Source organism: Heptranchias perlo, unplaced genomic scaffold (genome assembly GCF_035084215.1).
Source record: "Heptranchias perlo isolate sHepPer1 unplaced genomic scaffold, sHepPer1.hap1 HAP1_SCAFFOLD_496, whole genome shotgun sequence".
NCBI classification, from domain to species: domain Eukaryota; kingdom Metazoa; phylum Chordata; class Chondrichthyes; order Hexanchiformes; family Hexanchidae; genus Heptranchias; species Heptranchias perlo.
Genome location: NW_027139512.1, coordinates 144,596 through 169,686, shown reverse-complemented (window position 1 = coordinate 169,686; position 25,091 = coordinate 144,596). Strand labels below are relative to the sequence as shown.

General features: G+C 48.1%; 1 protein-coding gene and 1 non-coding gene across 2 annotated transcripts; one reads left to right on the top strand and one right to left on the bottom strand.

Moving 5' to 3' along the window:
- The first annotated feature begins 6,329 nt into the window (after positions 1-6,329).
- Positions 6,330-12,923, top strand: LOC137313972 (zinc finger protein 585A-like). Its single transcript, XM_067979660.1, has 2 exons — positions 6,330-6,476; positions 10,751-12,923. Exon 2 carries the CDS (start codon positions 11,101-11,103, stop codon positions 12,838-12,840), a length of 1,740 nt encoding a protein of 579 aa, XP_067835761.1. The 5' UTR covers positions 6,330-6,476; positions 10,751-11,100; the 3' UTR covers positions 12,841-12,923.
- An 8,091-nt stretch (positions 12,924-21,014) lies between these two features.
- trnaa-ugc (transfer RNA alanine (anticodon UGC)) lies at positions 21,015-21,086 on the bottom strand. The gene has a single exon. It is a non-coding gene; the product is annotated as a tRNA-Ala (tRNA).
- Positions 21,087-25,091: the final 4,005 nt, after the last annotated feature.

Below are 25,091 nucleotides of genomic sequence, written 5' to 3'. Positions count from 1 at the left end.
TCTTGCTGGTGAGAAGCCATTAAACAGCCCCTCTCTGTCCTCCCCTCTCTGTCCCTCTCTGTCTCTCCCTCTCTGTCTCTCTGTCTCTCTTGTCGCTTGAAAAGTACTCTATTCACCTTTCTGCAGCATTTTTATTTATTAAAATGTTTTCTATATTAAAACTTCAATTAGAGGCTGGAAACCTGTCAGTTAAATGTCGTTTCTCACCTTTGGATGATTTGAGTGTTTGAAATGGTGCTGTGCCCTGAGCTCGGAACCTGTTTGCCATCCAGACCCGGGGGAGGTGAGAATGAGATGGAGTCCCTGCTCCCTCCACAGCTCTTTACAGTAAACACACAGAGAGAATGAAATGGTCAAACACTGTCTGAGAAACAGCAGCCATTCCAGCTCTGCAGCCCTTGTGTATTCGGAGCAGATTCTGCCCAACTTTAGTTCTTTAAATGTGGACGCGGGCAGGGTGGGATGTGACGGAGGGTCCCTGGGGTGTTTGGGTCACGAGGGGAGGGGGGAGACAGGCTGAGGGGTGGGGGGGGACTCGGTTTGGGGTGAGGGAAGAGGGGGAGACAGGCTGAGGGTGGAGGGGACTCGGTTTGGGGTGAGGGAAGAGGGGGAGACAGGCTGAGGGTGGGGGGAGACTCGGTTTGGGGGTGAGGGAAGAGGGGGAGACAGGCTGAGGGTGGAGGGGACTCGGTTTGGGGTGAGGGAAGAGGGGGGAGACAGGCTGAGGGTGGAGGGGACTCGGTTTGGGGTGAGGGAAGAGGGGGAGACAGGCTGAGGGTGGGGGACTCGGTTTGGGGTGAGGGAAGAGGGGGAGACAGGCTGAGGGTGGGGGGGACTCGGTTTGGGGTGAGGGAAGAGGGGGAGACAGGCTGAGGGTGGGGGGGGACTCGGTTTGGGGTGAGGGAAGAGGGGGAGACAGGCTGAGGGTGGGGGGGGACTCGGTTGGGGGTGAGGGAAGAGGGGGAGACAGGCTGTGAGGGTTTCAAATCAGTAAAATAGGTCCTTGAAATGTGGCTCATTCCAGCAGACAGGTCTCCTGGTCAAACCAGTCCTGCCCTGGGCTGTCCCTGGATTAACATGAGAACGGACAGGTCCCTGAGGGAGACCCATTGAGATTCAGTCTCATATCTCAAAGGCTGAAGCAGGGAGCTCCCCGGGGGTAGGGGATGGCCGTGTGTCTCGTCCCAAACCCTCCCCAGGGGCGGGGACAATCTCTCAGTCTGCCGGGGTCCTCCAGCCTGTCCTGAGTGTATTTCTCTCTCTGTCTCTCTCCCAACTTTTCTCCCTCTTTAGATTCTCTGGTTTGTAACCGGGATTTGTGTTTCAGTGTTGGGGCTGAGGGATTGTCGGTGTAACTGGGAGAGGGAGTGGGAGGGAGGGAGCTCTGGGCTCTTCCTGTGCCTTTTTAATCCATGCTTTTGTATTTAATCAATTCCCTCTCTCTCTCTCCCCTCAGGAAACTTTTTGATGAAATGCTGCAAGGAGATGATCCAGAAAGAGACATTTTGTGAGAAGGAGGAGGAGGAATCCTGGGCCAAGAATCGTTCTCTCCGCTGGGGACTGACTGACTGAGACCTTCACCGCAGCCTGGACCCGATGGGGGGTCACGTGAGTAATGTCTGGGTTACTCTGGGATCACTGGGGACATTCTGGGGACACTGGGGGATCACTGGGATATTCTGGGGACACTGGGGGATCACTGGGACATTGTACAGGAGCTGACACTGAGACACACACTGACCATCTGACAGTGCAGCGCTCCCTCAGTACCGACCGTCCGACAGAATATCACCATCTGTTCGAGCCCAAATTCCTCCCTTCATTCATTGCAAGTGCAACTTTTCAGAAATAACACAAAGTGGATCAAACTATTATTCAGAGGCTGACAATGTGACATATCTCGGGTCTTAATTGAAATTAAAAGCTCTTTCAGGGAGCGTCCTGCAGCACGCAGAGAGCCCAAATGTGAAAACAGCCTCCAAATGTTTTCTTAGTTTGAAGTTTAATTTTTGAAAAGGTCACTGACAACTCAGAAAGAAATCGTGTTAATTCCGAAGCCATTTTGGGCCCCCCATGTGAAATTGTATTGTAATGGAACCACACAGACACATGGGGAAGCTCGGGAGCAAACTGATTGGAATTTGAGATTTTAATCCCATATTCATTTGTGGCACAGCTCAGCTCAATTCAAACCCAATGTCTGTGCAAGGGACACGTGTCTCCTGACTGTACAGTGTGTGTGTGTGTGTGTGTGTGTGTGTCAGTCTCACTGGTCCCATAACATAACTTTAAAGCAGTAAAATTAACCCGAACCTGCTCCAAAGACAAAACCGATCCAGATCTTGAAGGTGTGATGATTTCCTCCTTCTCTCTGCTCTGTTGGTGGGAGGCTCATTTCCAGTCCCAGTTTTTTGTCTAATCCCCATGTCTGATGGGTTGGTTCCTGTGAACAGTTTGTCAGAGAGTGTTTCACTGCCTCAGGGTGTTTACAGACACGGGCAGTTGGAACGATTATCTGTAATCACCAGGCATTGTTCTCTGACTACAAAGCGGTACCTTTCATGGAATCCCACACTCACCTGACGAAGGAGAAAGCCTCCGAAAGCTTGTGATTTTCAAATAAAACTGTTGGACTATAACCTGGTGTTGTAAGATTCCTTACATTTGTCCACCCCAGTCCATCACCGGCATCTCCACATCATCTTTACAGAGAGAGAGAGAGAAGCAGCTCCATCCTGGTCTGAAAGACCCAGTCAATGAGAGATTTATAAAACAATCCTGCCCAGTGCAGTTAAACCTTGTCCCCTATTAATCCAAACACACCATATTGTGAGCAAAATTCAATATTTCACAGGGCCATTGAGTCCCAGACACGGATTGTACCCACCTCCCTGAACTAAACTCAACTCCTTACTGTAAAAAGTGTCTGTCAAAACACAGTCCGTTTAGGGACTGAACCCCTCAAATAACCGTTACACTCAACATTGCAATCTCTCAGTGAATCGTTCCCTTTGACCCACAGTGTACTGTAGATGTACAGGAGCTGACACTGAGACACACACGGGCCGTACAGTACCAGACAGGAGTGAATCGTTCCCTTTTACCCACTGTGTACTGTAGATGTACAGGAGCTGACACTGAGACACACACGGGCCGTACAGTACCAGACAGGAGTGAATCGTTCCCTTTTACCCACTGTGTAATGTACATGTACAGGAGCTGACACTGAGACACACACGGGCCGTACGGTACCAGACAGGAGTGAATCGTTCCCTTTTACCCACTGTGTAATGTACATGTACAGGAGCTGACACTGAGACACACACGGGGCCGTACAGTACCAGACAGGAGTGAATCGTTCCCTTTTACCCACTGTGTACTGTACATGTACAGGAGCTGACACTGAGACACACACGGGCCGGACAGTACCAGACAGGAGTGAATCGTTCCCTTTGACCCACAGTGTACTGTACATGTACAGGAGCTGACACTGAGACACACACGGGCCGTACGGTACCCGAGTACTTTCCAAACAAGAGAAATTGAGAGAGACAACAGAGAGAGAGGGGCAGAGAGAGAGAAAGTCAGAGCGGGGAGAGAGTCAGAAAGAGAGAGAGGGACAGAGAGAGAGAAAAAGACAGAGGGAGGGCGGGAGAGAGGGGGACAGAGAGAGAGAAAAAGTCAGAGAGAGCGAGGGAGAGAGAGAGAAGACGTGAGAGGCAGAGGGAGAGAGGGGGACAAAGAGAGTGAAAGACAGAGAGAGAGGGACAGAGAGAGAGAAAAAGACGGAGAGTGTGTGGTCGAGAGGCAGAGAGTGGATTGGTCCTGCCTGGTGATTTACCCGATTCCTGCGAGCAGCCAGGCCTCTCTGGGCTGTTTAATGGCTTCTCACCAGCAATGGGGGCCCCATCTCCCACCTACCAATAAACTCTTTCAATCAGATGCTCCTCTCACCCTCACACATTACCACTGTTGCAAGCCGCACACCCACAACCCACAGGTCACACTCACTGGCAGCTGTTCAACCATGACAGGCACATCACCAAACACCCTGCAGGACCCCTCACCGACTCACGTCCCGCTTTCTGGCAGGAGACCCCCTCACACTCTCTCACCCTCTCTCTTTCTTTTCTCTCTCTCCGGTTGCTCTCGCTCTGTGCCTCTCTCCCCCTCTCTCTACACTCCTCCTCTCTCCTCATCTCCTCCTCTCTCTCTCTCTCTTCCCCCCTCCTCTCTCTCTCTTTCCCCCCTCTCTCTCTCTCTCCAACCCCCCCCCTCTCTCTCTCCCCCCCCACTCCCTCTCTCCTCCCCCCCCCTCTCTCTCTCACCCCCCCCCTCTCTCTCTCCCCCCCCCCCTCTCTCTCCCCCCCCCTCTCTCTCCCCCCCCCCCCTCTCTCTTCCCCCCCCCTCTCTCTTCCCCCCCCCCCCTCTCTCTCCCCCCCCCCCACTCTCTTCTCCCCCCCCTCTCTCTTCCCCCCCCCCTCTCTCTCCCCCCCCCTCTCTCTCACCCCCCTCTCTCTCTCCCCACCCTCTCGCTCTCTCTCCCCTCCTCTCGCTCTCTCCCCCCTCTCTCTCTCTCCCCCCTCTCTCTCATCTCCCCCCTCTCTCTCTCCCCCCCTCTCTCTCTCTCCCCCCCCTCTCTCTCTCCCCCCCCCTCTCTCTCCCCCCCCCCTCTCTCTCCCCCCTCTCTCTCTCCCCACCCTCTCGCTCTCTCCCCCCTCTCTCTCTCTCTCGCCCCTCTCTCTCTCTCTCGCCCCTCTTCTCTCTCTCCCCCTCTCTCTCTCTCCCCCCCCCTCTCTCTCTCTCTCCCCCCCCTCTCTCTCTCTCACTCTCCCCCTCTCTCCTCCTCTCACTCTCCCCCCCCTCTCTCTCTCTCTCCCCCTCTCTCTCTCTCCCCCCTCTCTCTCTCTCACCCCTCTCTCTCTCTCCCCCCCTCTCTCTCTCTCTCCCCCCCCTCTCTCTCTCCCCCCCCCCCTCTCCTCTCCCCCCCCCCCTCTCTCTCCCCCCCCTCTCTCTCTCCCCACCCTCTCGCTCTCTCCCCCCTCTCTCTCTCTCTCGCCCCTCTCTCTCTCTCTCTCGCCCCCTCTCTCTCTCTCTCCCCCTCTCTCTCTCTCCCCCCCCCTCTCTCTCTCTCCCCCCCCCCTCTCTCTCTCTCACTCTCCCCCCCTCTCTCTCTCTCTCCCCCCCCCTCTCTCTCTCTCTCCCCCCCCCTCTCTCTCTCTCCCCCCCCCTCTCTCTCTCCCCCCCCTCTCTCTCTCCCCCCCTCTCTCTTTCTCCCCCCTCTCTCTCCCTCTCCCTTCCCCTCTCTCACTCTCCTCCTCTCTCTCCCTCCATCTCTCCCCTTCTCTCTCTCAGTCTCTCTCTCTATCTCTCCCTCTCTGTCTTTATCTCTCGCTCTCTCTGTCTATCTCGCCCTTTCTCCCTCTACCTCTGAGGGGGGAGAGATTGAACAGGGAGGGGGGAGAGATTGAACAGGGAGGGGGGAGAGATTGAACAGGGAGGGGGGGGAGATTGAACAGGGAGGGGGGAGAGATTGAACAGGGAGGGGGGAGAGATTGAACAGGGAGGGGGGAGAGATTGAACAGGGAGGGGGGAGAGATTGAACAGGGAGGGGGGAGAGATTGAACAGGGAGGGGGGAGAGATTGAACAGGGAGGGGGGAGAGATTGAACAGGGAGGGGGGAGAGATTGAACAGGGAGGGGGGAGAGATTGAACAGGGAGGGGGGAGAGATTGAACAGGGAGGGGGGAGAGATTGAACAGGGAGGGGGGAGAGATTGAACAGGGAGGGGGGAGAGATTGAACAGGGAGGGGGGAGAGATTGAACAGGGAGGGGGGAGAGATTGAACAGGGAGGGGGGAGAGATTGAACAGGGAGGGGGGAGAGATTGAACAGGGAGGGGGGAGAGATTGAACAGGGAGGGGGAAGAGATTGAACAGGGAGGGGGGAGCTGCTGATTCAAACAAGAGAAAACAGTGAAGGGAAAGGCTGTTGTAATTTGCCACATGGCAACAAACAGAACAGAAGTCGAAACAAAGTCCAGAAATTGTGTCTCTGGGGCCCAGGGACAGAAGAGAAAACAAACCCAGGGGAGGTTTGGACCCTGCAGCAAACACTTAGCAGCACAGACAGACAGACTGACACCTGTTAGGGGAATCAGAGACAAAGCACGAGAGAAAAATCCTGCAAACTTGGATTAGGGAGAAAAGCAACATGGAGGGAGGGAGAGAGACAGAGGGAGTGGGAGGGAGGGAGCTCTGGGCTCTTGCTGTGCCGTTTTAATCCCATGCTTTTGTATTTTAATCAATTCCCTCTCTCTCTCTCCTCAGGAATCTCTTTGATGAAATGCTGCAAGGAGATGATCCAGAAAGACATTTTGTGAGAAGGAGGAGGAGGAATCCTGGGCCAAGAATCGTTCTCTCCGCTGGGGTCTGACTGACTGAGACCTTCACCGCAGCCTGGACCCGATGGGGGTCACGTGAGTAATGTCTGGGTTACTCTGGGATCACTGGGATATTCAGGGGACACTCGGGGGGGGTCACTGGGACAATCGGGGACACTGGGGCGTCACTGGGACATTCTGTGGACACTGTGGGGGGGGTCACTGGGATATTCAGAGGACACTGGGGGATCACTGGGACATTCAGGGGACATTGGGGGGGGGTCACTGGGACATTGGGGACACTGGGGGGGTCACTCAGACATTCTGGGGACACTGGGGGGGGTCACTGGGACATTCAGGTGACACTGGGGGGGGGGTCACTGGGACATTCAGGTGACACTGGGGGGGTCACTGGGACATCCAGGGGACACTGTCTGGGTCACTGGGACATTCTGGGGACACTGGGGGGTCACTGGGACATTCTTGGGACACTGGGACATTGAGGGGACACTGAGGGATCACTGAGGGATCACTGGGACATTCTGGGGTCACTGGGGGGGTCACTGGGACATTCTGGGGACACTGGGGGGGTCACTGGGACATTCTGGGGACACGGGGGGGTCACTGGGACATTCTGGGGACACTGGGGGGGTCACTGGGACATTCTGGGGACACTGGGGGGTCACTGGGTTTTAAACAGGATGGTGGAGATCACACAGAGAGGGGGAAGGGATTGAACAGGGAGAGGGGGAAGGGATGGCTGCCATTTTGCCCAAGATGGGGGCCGCGCCGGCCGCCGTTTTCTCCATGCTGTCCCCGTGCCATAACACACAAATATATAAATACATTATAAATATATAGATAATATATTATAAATACAAGTTGTTGTTGTGGTGGTGGCCCAAACACAAAGGCCGCCACTCTGGCATCCCCGGCTGCACTCTGGGATGCCTGGCTGCACTCTGGGCTGACTGGCTGCACTCTGGGCTGACTGGCTGCACTCTGGGCTGACCGGCTGCACTCTGCCATCACTCTGGGGTCACTGGGACATTCTGGGGTCACTGCGGGATCACCGGGGGCACTCTGTCGGCCACCTGCAGCCATTTTGTCCAAGATGGTGGCTGCGTTGCCCGCCATTTTGTCCAAGATTGCGTCTCGCCGGCCGCTATTTTGTTTAATTTATTATATAAATAATTCAATTGTTTAAAATGTAATGTTAATAATTCAATAGTTTAATTCAATATAAAAATAATCAATTGCTTAATTTATTATATAAAGAAGCCAATTGTTTAATGTATTATATCAATAATTATTTAATTTAATGTACAATTGGTTCAACTATTTAATTATATAAATAATTCAACAGTTTATATTATATAAATAATTCAATGCATTAATTCATGATATAAATAATTTAACAGCTTAATTTATTATATAATAATTCATGTGTCTAATTTATATCAGAAATCCAATAGTTTAATTTATAATGAATTGTTTTATTTATTGTATAAATAATTCAATTGCTCAATTCATTATATAAATAATTCAAGTGTTTAATTTATTATAAAAATAATACAATAGCATAATTCATTCCATGAATAATACAAGTGTTAAATTTATTATATAAAGAAACAATTCTTTAATTTATTATATAAATAATTGAATTGATTATTTGATTATCTAAATAATTCAAATGTTTAATTTATGATATAAATAATTCAAAAGCTCAAATCATTAGAAAAATAATACAAGTGTTAAATTTATTATATAAAGAAACAATTAGAATCATAGAAGTTTACAACATGGAAACAGGCCCTTCGGCCCAACATGTCCATGTCGCCCAGTTTATACCACGAAGCTAGTCCCAATTGCCTGCACTTGGCCCATATCCCTCTATACCCATCTTACCCATGTAACTGTCCAAATGCTTTTTAAAAGACAAAATTGTACCCGCCTCTACTACTGCCTCTGGCAGCTCGTTCCAGACACTCACCACCCTTTGAGTGAAAAAATTGCCCCTCTGGACCCTTTTGTATCTCTCCCCTCTCACCTTAAATCTATCCCCCCTCGTTATAGACTCCCCTACCTTTGGGAAAAGATTTTGACTATCTCCCTTATCTATGCCCCTCATTATTTTATAGACTTCTATAAGATCACTCCGAAACCTCCCACTATCCAGGGAAAAAAGTCTCAGTCTATCCAACCTCTCCCTATAAGTCAAACCATCAAGTCCCAGTAGCATCCTAGTAAATCTTTTCTGCACTCTTTCTAGTTTAATAATATCCTTTCTATAATAGGGTGACCAGCACTGTACACAGTATTCCAAGTGTGGCCTTACTAATGTCTTGTACAACTTCAACAAGACATCCCAACTCCTGTATTCAATGTTCTGACCAATGAAACCAAGCATGCTGAATGCCTTCTTCACCACCCTATCCACCTGTGACTCCACTTTCAAGGAGCTATGAACCTGTACTCCTAGATCTCTTTGTTCTATAACTCTCCCCAACGCCCTACCATTAACGGAGTAGGTCCTGGCCCGATTCGATCCACCAAAATGCATCACCTCACATTTATCTAAATTAAACTCCATCTGCCATTCATCGGCCCACTGGCCCAATTTATCAAGATCCCGTTGCAATCCGAGAGAACCTTCTTCACTGTCCACAATGCCACCAATCTTGGTGTCATCTGCAAACTTACTAACCATGCCTCCTAAATTCTCATCCAAATCATTAATATAAATAACAAATAACAGCGGACCCAGCACCGATCCCTGAGGCACACCGCTGGTCGCAGGCCTCCAGTTTGAAAAACAACCCTCTACAACAATTTTGTATCCAATTTATTATGTAAATAATTCAAGTGTTTCATTCATTATAAAAATAATTCAACTAAATATTGAATTCTTTATATAATAAATTAAACAAAGGAATATTTATATGATGAATTAAACTATTGCATTATTTTTATGATACAATAAATAAACACTCATTGTTTATGTAACAAATTAAACAATTGATTATTTAATGAATTGAACTGTTCAATTATTTATGAAATGAATTGAACGATTGAATTATTTATATTATAAACTAAACACTTGAATTATCTGCTTCCAATGTCTTTGTTTTTCGGCCTGATATTAAGATCATCAATGGAGGCTGCCTCACCCAGCATGCAGCGCGGTTCAGATTGTGCCCTATCTGAATCAGTGGAGCCCAGTGCGCAGGCGCGGTAGTGCCTCATTACCGGTCAGTGTGTCCTGAGCATGCGCGGCCAGTCGAGGCTGCGGGAGGAGCGCGTTCGGTGCAGGTCAGAGGATCGGAGCAAGAGGCTCAATAAACCCCGGGGCCCGGGTCCGGGCTCAGGCCCAGGCTCAGGCTTTACAAACCCCGAGTGCGGCCCCAGACCCGAATATAAAACAGTGAACATTATCCCCCCCTCACTACCCGCCGGGAAATGAAGGGGAAATGGGGATCGGTCAGGGAGCGTCTGTAAATGAAGGAGAAATGGGGATCGGTCAGGGAGCGTCTGTAAATGAAGGAGAAATGGCGATCGGTCGGGGAGCGTCTGTAAATGAAGGAGAAATGGTGATCGGTCAGGGAGCGTTTGAAAATGAAGGAGAAATGGTGATGGGTCAGGGAGCGTCTGTCAATGAAGGAGAAATGGTGATCGGTCGGGGAGCGTCTGTAAATGAAGGGGAAATGGTGATCGGTCAGGGAGCGTCTGTCAATGAAGGAGAAATGGTGATTTCCATATCTTCAGTCATCCAGGGAGCTCGAGCTTTGGATGCTGTTCCTTTCCTCCTCGTGAGAATCTGTCTACTCTGTACCCAAACCAACTCCTCCTTGAAGGCCTCCCACTGTTCAATTACTGTTCTGCCTGCCAATTTTTGATACCAATCCACCTGGACAAGATCCCTTTTTAACTCACTGGAATTTGCCCTCCTCCAGTTAAGTATTTTCACATTTGACTGTCCCCTGTCCTTTTCCATAACTATTCAAAACCTAATGAGATTATGATCACTGCTGCCCCACTAAACATGCTCCACCTGCCCCACTTCATTCTCCACACCCAGCCCACTGCTGGACTCACACTCACTCTCTCACACTCACTCACTCTCTCACACTCACTCTCTCACTCACACTCACTCACATTTCTCTCTCACCGTTTCACTTATGGTTTAGGGCCACTGAAAGATGATGCGATGGGTTTGGATTTCAGCACAGGGAGGAGGGAGAGTGTGTGGGATGGGGATTTACAGCTTTGAGTAATGAGAGAGGAAGTAATGTTCCATAGAAAGTAAAGTTATCTGATCTGAATTTCTATTGTGTAATTACAGTGATAACTTTTATAAACTCCTTTTACAGGGGAGGATTTGCAGAGGGAAACTCAAACCAAAGATCACGTCAAGATCTGACAGAGTCACTCGATTCATCAGGACCTGAATATCATCGGCCTTTGAATGTGGAAGGAGAAATGTTTGTCTGTTCTGTCTGTGGGAGAAGATTTTAAACATCAGTGTGAGTGGAAAAGCACCGAGACACACACACGAGTGAGAGTGTTCCAGTGCACTGTCTGTGGAAAGAGCTTTAACCAGTTACACAGCCAGAAAAAACATCGCACCATTCACAGCGGGGAGAAACCATACACGTGTTCTGTGTGTGGACGAGGCTTCAACTGATCGTCCAACCTGGAGAGACACAAGGACACCCGGACCATGGAGAAACCGTGGAAATGTGGGGACTGTGGGAAGGGATTCAATTACCCTTCAGAGCTGGAAACTCATCGACGCAGTCACACTGGGGAGAGGCCGTTCACCTGCTCCGTGTGTGGGAAGGGATTCATTCGGTCATCCAGCCTCCAGACACACCAGCTGGTTCACTCTGATGAGAGACCTTTTAAATGTTCTGACTGTGAGATGAGGTTTAAAAGCAAAATTAATCTGCTGATACACCAACGCACTCACACAGGGGAGAGGCCGTTCACCTGCTCCATGTGTGGGAAGGGATTCACTATTTCATCCAGCCTCCAGACACACCAGCGAGTTCACACTGGGGAGAGACCTTTTAAATGTTCTGACTGTGAGAAAAGGTTTAAATGCAAAAGGAATCTGCTGACACACCAGTGTACCCACACTGGGGAGAGGCCGTTCACCTGCTTCGTGTGTGGGAAGGGATTCACTCAGTCATCCACCCTGCTGACACACCAGCGAGTTCACTCTGGGGAGAACCCGTTCACCTGCTCCGTGTGTGGGAAGGGATTCACTCAGTCATCCCTCCTCCGGACACACCAGCGAGTTCACTCTGATGAGAGATCTTTTAAATGTTCTGACTGTGAGAAGAGGTTTAAAAGCAAAAGTAATCTGCTGACACACCAACGCACTCACACTGGGGAGAGGCCGTTCATCTGCACCGTGTGTGGGAAGGGATTCACTCGGTCATCTGAGCTTCTGACACACCAGCGAGTGCACACTGGGGAGAGGCCTTTTAAATGTTCTGACTGTGAGAAGAGGTTTAAAAGCAAAATTGAACTGCTGAAACACCAACGCACTCACACTGGGGAGAGACCGTTCATCTGCTCTGTGTGTGGGAAGGGATTCACTCGGTCATCACACCTTCTGACACACCAGCGAGTTCACACTGGGGAGAGGCCGTTCACCTGCTCCGTGTGTGGGAAGAGATTCACACTGTCATCCACCCTCCTGACACACCAGCGAGTTCACTCCGATGAGAGACCTTTCAAATGTTGTGACTGTGGGAAGAGGTATAAAAGCAAATGTAATCTGCTGACACACCAATGCACCCACACTGGGGAGAGACCGTTCTCCTGCTCCGTGTGTAAGAAGAGATTCACTCGGTCATCCATCCTGCTGAGACACCAGCGAGTTCACACTGGGGAGAGACCTTTTAAATGTTCTGACTGTGAGAAGAGGTTTAAAAGCAAATTTAATCTGCTGACACACCAACGCACTCACACTGGGGAGAGGCCGTTCTCCTGCTCAGTGTATGGGAAGGGATTCACTGGGTCATCCACCCTGCTGAAACACCAGCGAGTTCACACTGGGGAGAGGCCGTTCACCTGCTCCGTGTGTGGGATGAGATTCACTCGGCCATCCAACCTGCTGAGACACCAGCGAGTTCACTCCGATGAGAGACCTTTTAAATGTTCTGACTGTGAGAAGAGGTTTAAAAGCAAATTTAATCTGCTGACACACCAACGCACTCACACTGGGGAGAGGCCGTTCTCCTGCTCAGTGTATGGGAAGGGATTCACTGGGTCATCCACCCTGCTGAAACACCAGCGAGTTCACACTGGGGAGGGGCCGTTCACCTGCTCAGTGTGTGGGAAGGGATTCACTTGGTCATCCTCCCTGCTGAAACACCAGCGAGTTCACACTGAGAGACCTTTAAATGTTCTGACTGTGGGAAGAGATTTAAAATCAGAAACAAACTGCTGAGACATCGACGCACTCACACTGGGGAGAGACTGTTCACCTGCTCCGTGTGTGGGAAGAGATTCACTCGATCATCCCACCTTCTGAAACATTAACTTGTTGACACTATTGAGTGACCTTTTAATGCAGTGACTGTGAGAAGAGCTTTAAAAGCAGAAATGAACTGCTGTCACATCAACGCATGCCCATTGGTTGAGAGACTGTTCACCTGCTCCGTGTGTGGGAAGGGATTCACTCAGTCATCACACGTGCTGAGACACCAGCGAGTTCACGAAATGAGCAGGTCCAACGAGCCGGTCTGTAACACAGGCCAATGACTCAGTGCAGCTCGTGACCCAGTCACTGGGCTCCGTTATAGCCTCTCCTTTGAGTAACACACAAAGAGAAATTGTAAATCTGAAACAGAAAGAGATAATGTATAACACTTCATATCAACCACCAGTTTTTCCCTCTTTCCGGCTTTTAAAACAATCTGTTTCACAGTTTGTCAAACCCGAAACAGCCTCTGGGATTTGCTGATTGAGAATTTCAGTGGAAATTGGGACCGTCATTAAGTATCGGAACAAATATCCCCGCTGAGGTTTCGGGGTTGTTACTGGTTTATTTATATCAGTGAGTGACCAATTTTAAACCAGGTGAGGGTCTAAACTTAAGGTAAGAGCCTGGGATAGACAAGAGATTCTTCAATGTATTAAGTTAAATTACACTGATTCCACCAACACTGGACATCACATCCCTCAAACATTGTTACCTGTTACTGTATAAAACTGGTGAGGGTGGAAATGGGAAATAACTGAAAAAAACTTCATTGTATCAAAGTTAATTCTGATCATTATTATTATACAAACATTCTACAGCCGGTCCCTTAAAAAGGACCCAATATCAAACCAGTCCCCAGTCCTTGGGCCTGTGCCTATGTTGTGATTTGCACCCGCTTCTGACTGACTTGGTATCAGACGCACTCCCGTCAACAGTAAACGGATGGAGCCGGATCCATAAGAGAAAAGTGAGGACCGAGCTCCGCGGTTCTCCCAGAGTGCGGGAGGCGGAGTAACAGCAGCAGACAGAGAGATCTCTCTAAACCAGCCGCTGCCGCCGGAGAGAAGCGAGTCCCGTTCCGAGCCGTGTCTGTCAGGCGCCCGCTGACCCTCTCTTCACTGAAGGGGACCGATTCAGCACCAACTCACACACCCACCATTGGATCATTGAATCACCTTCAACACCTGAATTACATCACCACTTAATCCTCTATACACGAGGAAATACAAACCTTGTCCACGCAACTTGCCCTCATAATGTCACCATTTTAGCCCCGGTATCATTCTGGTCTTTCTGCGCTGCACCTCCTGCAAGGCCAATATATCCTTCCTGAGGTCTGGTGCCCAGGACTGAATGCCGTGCTCTAAATGTGGCCTCAACAGAGTTTATAGAATTCTAACATAACTTCCACCCTTTTGAATTCCAGTTCCCTTGAGATAAAGGCCGACATTCCATTAGCCATTTTAATTATTTTTTGCACCTGTCTGCCAACTCTTCCTGATTTCCCGAAGTATCTCTGCTCACCCACAGTTCCTGGCTTCTCACCATTTTGAAAATACTCTGATTTATCTTGCTTCGGGCCAAAGTGGATGGCCTCACACTTCCCCAGATTGAAACTTTGAACAGTCTGGGGCTCTTTTGTAGAGAAAAGAGAGGTCGGGGTATAATTCTCGATTCGAGGTTCATACCCTGCAGAAGCCCTAATTTAGACCTGGACTTTTGATCCTTGAACTGCGGTTCAAACTTTTGCAAAGAGGGAAAAGAAGTCCCCAAATCGCTCCACCTGAATCTCACGCAGTCTCGGAAGAAGTTCAGGTCAAACAATCAGGAATTTAAAGGCACCTCAATGACCTGCACTTTCATTGAACGAGCTTTGCTTCCAATTGCATTCGACCTTGAAACCGCTCTGGGTTTTCATCTCACTGAAGCAGAGTGTGGCCGCTCTGTATCTGTGAGCATGTCAGTGACGAGGTTAGCTCTGATATTGGTCGCTTTCAATTTTTAAGATCTCGCCAAGCTCAGGGAAAAGAAACCACGAATCGAATTGTCCCTGTAAGTGATGAATTGAAGGGATTGGTGCTCCAAGCAGATCTGGAAAATGCGCAGTGCGGTCGCTCAGGAATTCCAAATCCACCCTCTCACCACTCGGCGATCATATTAACTGAGCTTTACTCTGGCCCAGTGTCACCGCGCTGAAATCGAGTATTTCTCCGGCACGTTTCTCTTAACTTCACAGTTGCTGGTTTAAGAGTGAAGACCGGCTCGTTGGATTTTCACTCCTGCAAGTTTCAACCATTCATTTTGCAAAAGTGAACAGATAGTAGACAGCTGTTATATGGGCTCCTGCAGTCTCAAGGTTTAGCTCATGGAATTACACATTTAGCGTAGGGCTTTTCCGCTTGTCTCGGTGGCGCAAAAGTTTGATGATTCGAGTCCTTATTATATTTTTCCTCAGGATTCATCGCCTCAAAGTTCCAGGGTTTCAATGTGTGTTTTGTCTGCAAGAAAATGTACCGTGATCATTGCCGGCTGAGCAGAGCTGATATTCCACCATTTACCCTGCGGTCGGAAATCAGGCACATGAATCATATAAAGGAATGGAACATTGGCTTCAGGGAAATCACAATTCATCTTGACAGACAAACCCCCGAAAGGCCCGAAGGGAGGTCACACTCGCAGTAGGAGCTGGTTCGCTGTGACAGAGAGATTACTGCAGTGAGTGAGACCAGACTGTTTCTATTTTCAGAGGATAAATGTCACACCCTTTATTTTGGAAAAGCAAAACGGTGGGGATTTTTATCACAGCCCGATGCCTTTCGTGTTGGATCAGATGTTTCCCGTTGCGTTACTTTCATCTTCATCGGAGAACCGGTTCGGGCGTTCCTGTGATAAACGGCGACAATTGCCTGTTAATGTTAAATTTAACAACGGCTGCACTGAGTTTTTAATCCCACTCTTAAGATGCAGTCTGTAAAATGATGAAATTTCAGCACATGCAAAGCACAAAAATCTTATTAAAGTTTTGACTGTCTCTCGGTAACCACGTCAGCATCTCCTTCAGTCTGAAATAGAAAGTTATCGGTTGATTAATGGTGATTAAAACAGTCATTCAACTACAAACAGGGTTTAATTAGCTTCATGTAATTATTTATTAAGTTCATAACTCGTGTTAAAGTTGATTCCCTGATTGGGAATGGAACCACTCGGTGGTGGGAGCACTGAATTTTCTCCGACAGGATTGCGCACGGGACACCTTGGGACACTGATTCTCTGATAGTTTACTGGGTAAAGGCCCTGATCCCTGGTCTGTGCTGATTCTCTGATAGTTTACTGGGTAAAGGCCCTGATCCCTGGTCTGTGCTGACTCTCTGATAGTTTACTGGGTAAAGGCCCTGATCCCTGGTCTGTGCTGACTCTCTGATAGTTTACTGGGTAAAGGCCCTGATCCCTGGTCTGTGCTGATTCTCTGATAGTTTACTGGGTAAAGGCCCTGATCCCTGGTCTGTGCTGATTCTCTGATGGTTTGGTGGGATTCATTCTGTATCTCTCAGTCTCTGGTACTGTGTGTGAGTGTGGGATTCATTCTGTATCTCAATCTCTGGTACTGTGTGTGAATGTGGGATTCATTCTGTATCTGTCATTCTCTGGTACAGTTTGCGAGTGTGGGATTCATTCTGTATCTGTCACTCACTGATACAGTATGTGAGTGTGGGATTCATTCTGTATCTGTCACTCACTGATACAGTATGTGCGTGTGGGATTCATTCTTTATCTGTCATTCTCTGGTACTGTGTGAGAGTGTGGGATTCATTCTGTATCTCTCAATCTCTGGTACAGTGTGCGAGTGTGGGATTCATTCTGTATCTCTCAAACTCTGGTACTGTGTGTCAGTGTGGGATTCATTCTGTATCTGTCAGTCTCTGATACTGTGTGTGAACTTGGGATTGATTCTCTATCTTGTCAGCTGTGTGTGTGAGAGTTTGTGATTCATTCTTTATATGCAGTCTCTCATACTGTGTGTTAGTGTGGGATTCTTTTGGTATCTGTCAGTCTCTGTTTCTCCATGTGAGTGTGGGACTCATTCTGTATATACAGTCCCCAGTACTGTATGTGGGAGTTGAATTCATCCTAAATATGCAGTTACTCATACTGCATGTTAGTGTGGGATTCATACTGTACCTATCAGTCCCTGGTACTTGATGAGAGTGTGGGATTAACTCTGTGTCTGTCAGTCTCTAGTACTGTATGTGAGTTTGGGATTCCTTCTGTATCTGTGAGTGTTGGATTCATTCTGTGTCTGTGTGTCTCTGGTACTGTATCTGAATATGAGTTTCATTCTGTATCTGTACGTAATTATTCTCTCATTACATTATTGCGTTCAATACTTTAGCTTTAATATCTTAATGTTTGAAGAGTTTTACTCCTAATTTAATTGGTAAATATGGACACACTTTAGGATTTAATGTTGGAGGTTTTAATCAGATAATTTGTGTGCTTTTTGGACTACTATTAAATCTGTATCTCTGTGAGTACTATTGTGGATGATAATGAATCTTTCAAACGGATAAGGGAACATTTTTGAATTGGTTTGTAATGTGTAGATCAGTCTGTAGAAATGGAATTGATACTGTATCTTTCAGTCTAATATTGTATGAGATTTTTGGACTGGTATATAATGTGTATCTCAGTCTGCACTAATAGAATTGATACTCTATCTTTAAATTTCATTCAACGAGTGCATTCTGAACAGGTATCTAATTTGTTTCTCAGGTTTACTATCTTTCAGTATTTCTCAATCGATACTGTACGTGAGGTTTGGATTTGTTTGCAATTTGTAGCAAATGGTTCACTTTTCGAATGGATATTTCATGTATTAAAGTCATGTGTGAGAGAGTTCTGGGATAGTATTCAATTGGAATCTCGGGTACATTATTGGGATTCATTCTGTCCCTTTCAATCGGATACCATGTGTGATTTCTCTCTGGTATTTAATTCGTAGCTGTGTTGCCCGATTGTGAGATTGACACAGTGCCTTTCAATCTGAGAGTGTGATTTTGGACTGGGATTTTTGTATCTACCTGTCAGCGGGACAGAGTTTGGGGGAAATGGAACAGTGTCTGCCTCACCCGCTCTGTTTGAATGTTGGATTGAAATTGTGTCTCTGGAACTTGGGATCAGTGTGGGACTGAGTACTTCTACTGTCTGAGACTGTGGAACTGATGACCTGTCTGTGTCTCTGTGCTCTGTGGGTGATAATGTACCTCCTGTGTGTGAGAAGGAGCTGGCTGCACTCCTCCTTGTGCCTCGGGTGGAGGAAAAATCACATTCATTCTGGATCATTCAAGGATTCGCCTGTGGAAAGAAAATGATCTCTTGTAACTCAAGAACAGGTGAGGTAGTTATCAGTTTAATATCTGTTAATAATCATTTTGAATATCCACAAATGAAAACCAGTGATACAAACAGTGTCAGTGTCTGACTCCACTGCAGCACTCAGCTTCTGCACACCAGGTGTGTTGGGCTGTTTTACAACAATTTAGTGACATCCAGACACAACCCAACCCCTGCACTGATCCATGAATGGGACCACCCGAAACTAAACAGCCGCTGTTTAAATTGTGTCCTTCACACTTCTCACCTGGTGCCTGCAATAGATGCTCTTTGTATAACTCCCCACATCCTTACTGTCCGGCTCTGTTCCCACTCTTCACTGTCCAATAACAATAAACAGGGTGAGACTGGAACTAAACCAGGACCATTCACTCCTGGTTTGGGGAGAGAAAGCAGCAATGGTTTTAATAGCAGGTTCTTCCCATTCTCTCTCCCTTCCCCTGGACACACCCTGTCCACACCCAGCCCAAGAATGACCTCTCCCTTCCCCCCTCTCACTCCATGTTCCGGGACCAGTTCCTGATCCACTCCGCCTCTTACAAACAGCCCCCAGACTCCCCCTGCCCTTCCCCCGGACTCAATGCCGATCTCTGAGCCCATCTGCGGACACGGTCCCGGAGCGATGAGCTGCTGTAACGAGGCTGCTCTTTGCTCCCTTCCCCCGGGGGCCATGATCTCTCCATTCCCGCCTGTCTGAGCAAAGGAAGTGGGTCTGGGGGAAAGGTCAGAGGGAATGGGCTCCACAGGCAGTGCAGGAACAGGCACCAGAATGGGAAACAGATGGGATTCCACCAGTGCCTAACGCTGGAATCCAGACTGACTTTACAATCTCCAACTATTAAACTCGAGGTTTCCATCCCTGCTGTTTCTCTCGGGCTCTTTTGATGGGAAAGAGTCTTTCAGAGATAAAGTGAGCGGCTGTGGAATGAGCCAATGGGTTCTGTTCATTCTTGGCTCCCTTACTGATAAAGTAACGTTTGACTCCGAAACTGGAGGGAGGATTCCTCAAACCAATCCTGGAGAAACGGGGGAGGAAAGTGGGAGTCGGTGTATTTGCTGGGACCGTGTAGGATTAATATCAGGCAGCAACAGTCCCAGTTTATTTCAATCGGAGTGAAACTCTCGGTCACTGAGAGTAATACAGAACGGCCCTGAGCTGCAAGATTGCAGAGGGGACAACATGCAAGAGAGGGTTAAATGTGTGACACTGTCCCTGAGAGTGGGATTAATAATGTGTCTGTCTCTGAAATAATATCAGTGACAGAAGATGCAGTCTCATCTGTCACTCCACCTTGGAATAGCATTTGGAATTAAATATTTTCCAATTTGTTCCTGGGTGAAAACGGGACATTACAGGTCAGTTTCTCTCTCTCTCTCTCTCTCTCTTTCTTTTGAACAGCGTATGAAGGTGGGATACTGTTACTGAGAGTGATACAGAGACACTGATAGGAAGTGTAATTCTGATACTGTGCCTGTCTGTTTTTATCTCTCTCAAGCGCTGTAAATGAAGGCGGAATATTGTTACTGAGTGTGAAACGGACACACTGATGGGAAGTGTAATTCTGATACTGTGTTCGTTTGTCTGTGTGTCTCTCTCTGTCTGTCTGTCTTTCTCTCTCCCTAGTGCTGTACAAGGAGGCGGGATACTGTTACTGAGCGTAATATAGACACACTGATAGAAAGGGAAAGACTGATTCTGTGTCTGTGAACAGACCTCCGGTGCTATTGGTGAGACGGTCACTGTCCCTTTTACTGTATATCAACCGGTCTGATGGGGCATTCATCATTCGCCAGTCCTGTCAGGAAAGGTGGAGAGAAACCGTCTGTGACTGTCTGACACTGGACTGTCTGTGAGTGTTGAATTTATTCAGTAACTAGTCGTCTCTGGGTGTTGAGAACGGGATAGATAGGACACCAGTTACTATTATCTGACAGTCAGTTTAGGAGGAGAGAGAAACACAGAGAGACTGGAGGAGCCCAGAGCGGATAATTTGTATTTTCATCTTAACCAAACATATGTGCGGACAATATAATAATGTAAAAGGAGGAGGACGAGGTGAGGCACAGACAGCATTGAGTCTCATTTCACTACAGGCGGACGCAGGACTTGCCCCAGGTGAGGGTTTTGTGCTTAAAGATCACTTCACTAAAAACACCTTGACGATCTGGGGTTACAGACGGACATGACGGGCAGGAAAAGACCAGCTCGTTCATCAATCCTGCCCCACATGCCTGGAGCATCGTGACTGGACACTTCCTACACACACCACCAGCCCCACCCACCGGGAACATGGAATCTCCTGGGAGCGGTTACACACCAGAACAAAACAGAAAAAAGGCGGAGAGTCAGCTCCCACCACACCAGAGAGAATCAGCTCCCACCACACCAGAGAGGGTCAGCACCCACCACACCAGCCGGGAATACATTCCAGATGCTCAGTCCTCTCTGGGAAAAGAAGAAGCTCCCAACATCCAGACGATTCTTCCCTCTTTGTGGTCGGAACGCCGGTCCGCTGCTTCCCCCCAATCTGTGAAACTGGAAATAATCGATCACTGGGCAAGCTGTTCAACCATGAGATGGGAGCCATTGAAACACCGTGGGCGCTCTCCCATTGAATTATATTCTGTGCGGAGCGTTCGGTTTTTCGCGAGGTGAAGAAACTCTTGTCTCTCCTTGTGTGTAAATGTGAGGCGAATCTCAGATGATATTCTCACAGTTGAATCCAAAACTAGAAATGTAACTTGTTTGGAGATGCCGGGGATTGAACCCGGGACCTCATACATGCAAAGCATGCGCTCTTCCACTGAGCTACATCCCCACGGGTCAAAAGGTACCTGAGAAATAAACAAGCAGACACTTTAGAAGTGAAGCCGTGAGCTTTCTGCTCCGTCTCTCCAGGACATCGAGATGCCCAGCGGTCCCGCGTGTTCACAATGTTCAACCTCTGCTTCAGTTCACGGGGTTTCTGCTCCTCTTTACTTTGAACTTTGCAAAATAAAAGTCTGCGGAAATAAAAAAAACCCAATCGCTAATGGTCAGTGACAAGGCTGAAATCCAACCTCTGAATCATAAAGTGAGATGGAAGAATGACAGAGCGTCAAACAGGAACAAGAGCTGGGACTGCTCGCTCGATATTGCACCGTCACACATTCCCCTCAGTCGGCGGCTGCTTTGAGTTGAGCTGTTGAGGGGACCGTGAGATGAAGTCCCGCTCCGGGACAATTTAATGCTTGTGGAGCCTCAGAAGTTGGAACTCGCTGAGCTCAAAAAGCGTCATTCAACTTTCCGTGGGTAATTCTGGTGGAAAATTATTTCGGGAGATGCTGGGAGTTGAACCCAGGACCTCAACACATGCGAAACATGCGCTCGACCACTGAACAAAATCCCCAGATTACAGAAACCTCTCACCAAGGAAAGAAGAACAGATTGTCCTCATTTTATGAGGCCACCCGTGGTGGGTGTGCACTGCACTCACTGCATTTTACCGGAGAAATAATCAATTTATATTCTGTAACTATCCCCCACTCACTGCATTTTACTGGAGAAATAATCAATTTATATTATGTAACTATACCCCACTCACTGCATTTTAATGGGGAAATAATCAATTTATATTATGTAACTATCCCCCACCAGTTTTTACCTGTTGTGAGAAATAGTCCCTTCGTGGTCGCCAATTGTAGGATTTAAACCACTATTTTCAGGATTATAATCTAATCCAATCTAAGGACTGGTTCCTGACAACAACAAGATCACCACTGGTACTGGTATTACGGTTAAAGGCAAAACCGATTTATTAATCACATCACAATTAGTGCAAAAAGGTGATACTGAACAAAGAGAAATAGTGAGTGTTCCTTGAAACCTGAGGAGTGTCCCTCCAAGTGACTACGGTGCGGTCTCTCTCTCTCTCTCTCTCTATCCCTCCAAGTGACTACGGTGCGGTCTCTCTCTCTCTCTCTCTCTCTGTCCCTCCAAGTGACTACGGTGCGGTCTCTCTCTCTCTCTCTCTCTATCCCTCCAAGTGAGTACGGTGCGGTCTCTCTCTCTCTCTCTCTCTCTATCCCTCCAAGTGACTACGGTACGGTCTCTCTCTCTCTCTCTCTATCCCTCCAAGTGACTACGGTGCGGTCTCTCTCTCTCTCTCTCTCTATCCCTCCAAGTGACTACGGTGCGGTCTCTCTCTCTCTCTCTCTCTATCCCTCCAAGTGACTACGGTGCAGTCTCTCTCTCTCTCTCTCTCTCTATCCCTCCAAGTGACTCCGGTGCGGTCTCTCTCTCTCCCTCTCTGTTGACTGAAAAGTTCTCTTCTTCCTTGCCAGAATCTTGTGCGCCTTCCTCAGCTTTTGAGGTCTCTTATTCCCTTTTTCAGTTTATGAGCAGTTCACTCTCACATCCACATCTCTCAGCCTGACCATTATTCATGTCTCTCAACCTTCAGAAGTTACATTCCAAGCATAACTCCTGGTACCATCTGTGCCTTCTTGTTACAGACTTAACAGAACCTTATTTAGAGTTTACATTGCGAGCCTTCACAGAACCGTTTGTATAAACAGACTTCTGCTCACTGGCTTGTGGAGGCTCGAGATAGAGAGGCCTGAGCCTGAGTGACTCCTTGATTTAATGAACCTTCAGTCCCTTTATCTACTTGTCTTTTAGACATTATGCTATTACAGCACATTCCTCCCTTAGGTCTGTTAATTCCCACTTTACTGTTGTCAGTATCCTTTGAGTTTTAACTGCAAACTTGACTATAATAACCATCATGCATCCTTCTCGGCCCACCAGCACTTTCTTATTGAACACACGTTACATGGTTCATTCTATATTAATACACAGTACAGTTTACATTTATAGATACATAGATTCACAGTACATTTTGTTCTACTTCTACTATTGATTATAATTATCCTAAATTCTATCTGTTGATGGGTTAATCCTTACACGTTGTTCTTCCTGACTCTAAACACCAGAGTTCAGTCCTGGATGTGATTAACTGCAGAATCCAACCCCTGCAGTCACTTGTGAACTCGCTGGTGTCTCAGCACATGTGATGACTGAGTGAATCCCTTCCCACACACGGAGCAGGTGAACAGTCTCTCCACAATGTGCGTGAGTTGATGTGTCAGCAGTTCATTTCTGCTTTTAAAGCTCTTCTCAAAGTTACTGCATTAAAAGGTCACTCAATAGTGTGAACAAGTTGATGTCTCAGAAGGTGGGATGAATTCGTGAATCCCTTCCCACACACGGAGCAGGTGAACAGTCTCTCCCCAGTGTCAGTGTGTTGGTGTTTCAGATCATTTGTTTTAAAGCCCTTCTCACAGTCAGAACATTTCAGAGGTCTCTTATCAGAGTGAACTCGCTGGTGTCTCAGCAGGTGTGATGACCGAGTAAATCTCTTCTCACACAGGGAGCAGGTGAACGGCCTCTCCCAGACGTGAGTGTGTCGATGTCTTCACAATTTGTATCTGCATTTAGAGCTCTTCGTGCAGTCAGAACATTCAAAAGGTCTCTCCCCAGTGTGAACAAGTTGGTGTGTCAGCAGTTTGGATGAAATAGTGAATCCCTTCCCTCACACGGAGCAGGTGAGCGGCCTCTCCCCAGTGTGAGTGCGTTGGTGTGTCAGCAGATTCCTTTTGCTTTTAAACCTCTTCTCACAGTCAGAACATTTAAAAGGTCTCTCATCGGAGTGAACTCGCTGGTGTCTCAGCAGGGTGGAAGAATGAGTGAATTTCTTCCCACACACGGAGCAGGAGAACGGCCTCTCCCCAGTGTGAACTCGCTGGTGTATCAGCAGGTGGGATGAACGAGTGAATCTCTTCTTACACACAGAGCAGATGAACGGTCTCTCCCCAGTGTGAGTGCGTTGGTGTTGCAGCAGTTCAATTTTGCTTTTAAAGCTCCTCTCACAGTCAGAACATTTAAAAGGTCTCCCATCAGTGTGAACAAGTTGATGTTTCAGCAGGGAGGATGAATGAGTGAATCTCTTCTTACACACGGAGCAGGTGAACGGCCTCTCCCCAGTGTGAACTCGCTGGTGTGCCAGCAGGGTGGATGACAGTGTGAATCTCTTCCCGCACACGGAGCAGGTGAACGGCCTCTCCCCGGTGTCACTGCGTTGATGTCTCAGCAGTTCATTTCTGCCTTTAAAGCTCTTCCCACAGTCAGAGCATTTAAAAGGTCTCTCATCGGAGTGAACTCGCTGGTGTGACAGCAGGTGTGATGACCAAGTGAATCTCTTCCCACACACGGAGCAGGAGAACGGCCTCTCCCCAGTGTGATTGCATCGATGAGTTTCCAGCCTGGACGGGTAATTGAATCCCTTCCCACACACGGAGCAGGTGAACGGCCTCTCCCCAGTGTGACTGCGTCGATGAGTTTCCAGCCTGGACGGGTAATTGAATCCCTTCCCACAGTCCCCACATTTCCACGGTTTCTCCATGGTCCGGGTGTCCTTGTGTCTCTCCAGGTTGGACGATCAGTTGAAGCCTCGTCCACACACAGAACACGTGTACGCTTTCTCCCCGCTGTGAACGGTGCAATGTTTTTTCTGGCTGTGTAACTGGGGAAAGCTCTTTCCACAGTCAGTGCACTGGAACACTCTCACTCGGGTGTGTGTGTCTCGGTGCTTTTCCACTCACACTGATGTTTGAAATCTTCTCCCACAGATAGAACAGACAAACATTTCTCCTTCCACATTCAAAGGCCGATGATATTCAGGTCCTGATGAATCGAGTGACTCTGTCAGATCTTGACGTGCTGTTTGGTTTGAGTTTCCCTCTGCAAATCCTCCCCTTCTAATACCCTATAAAGGAGTTTATAA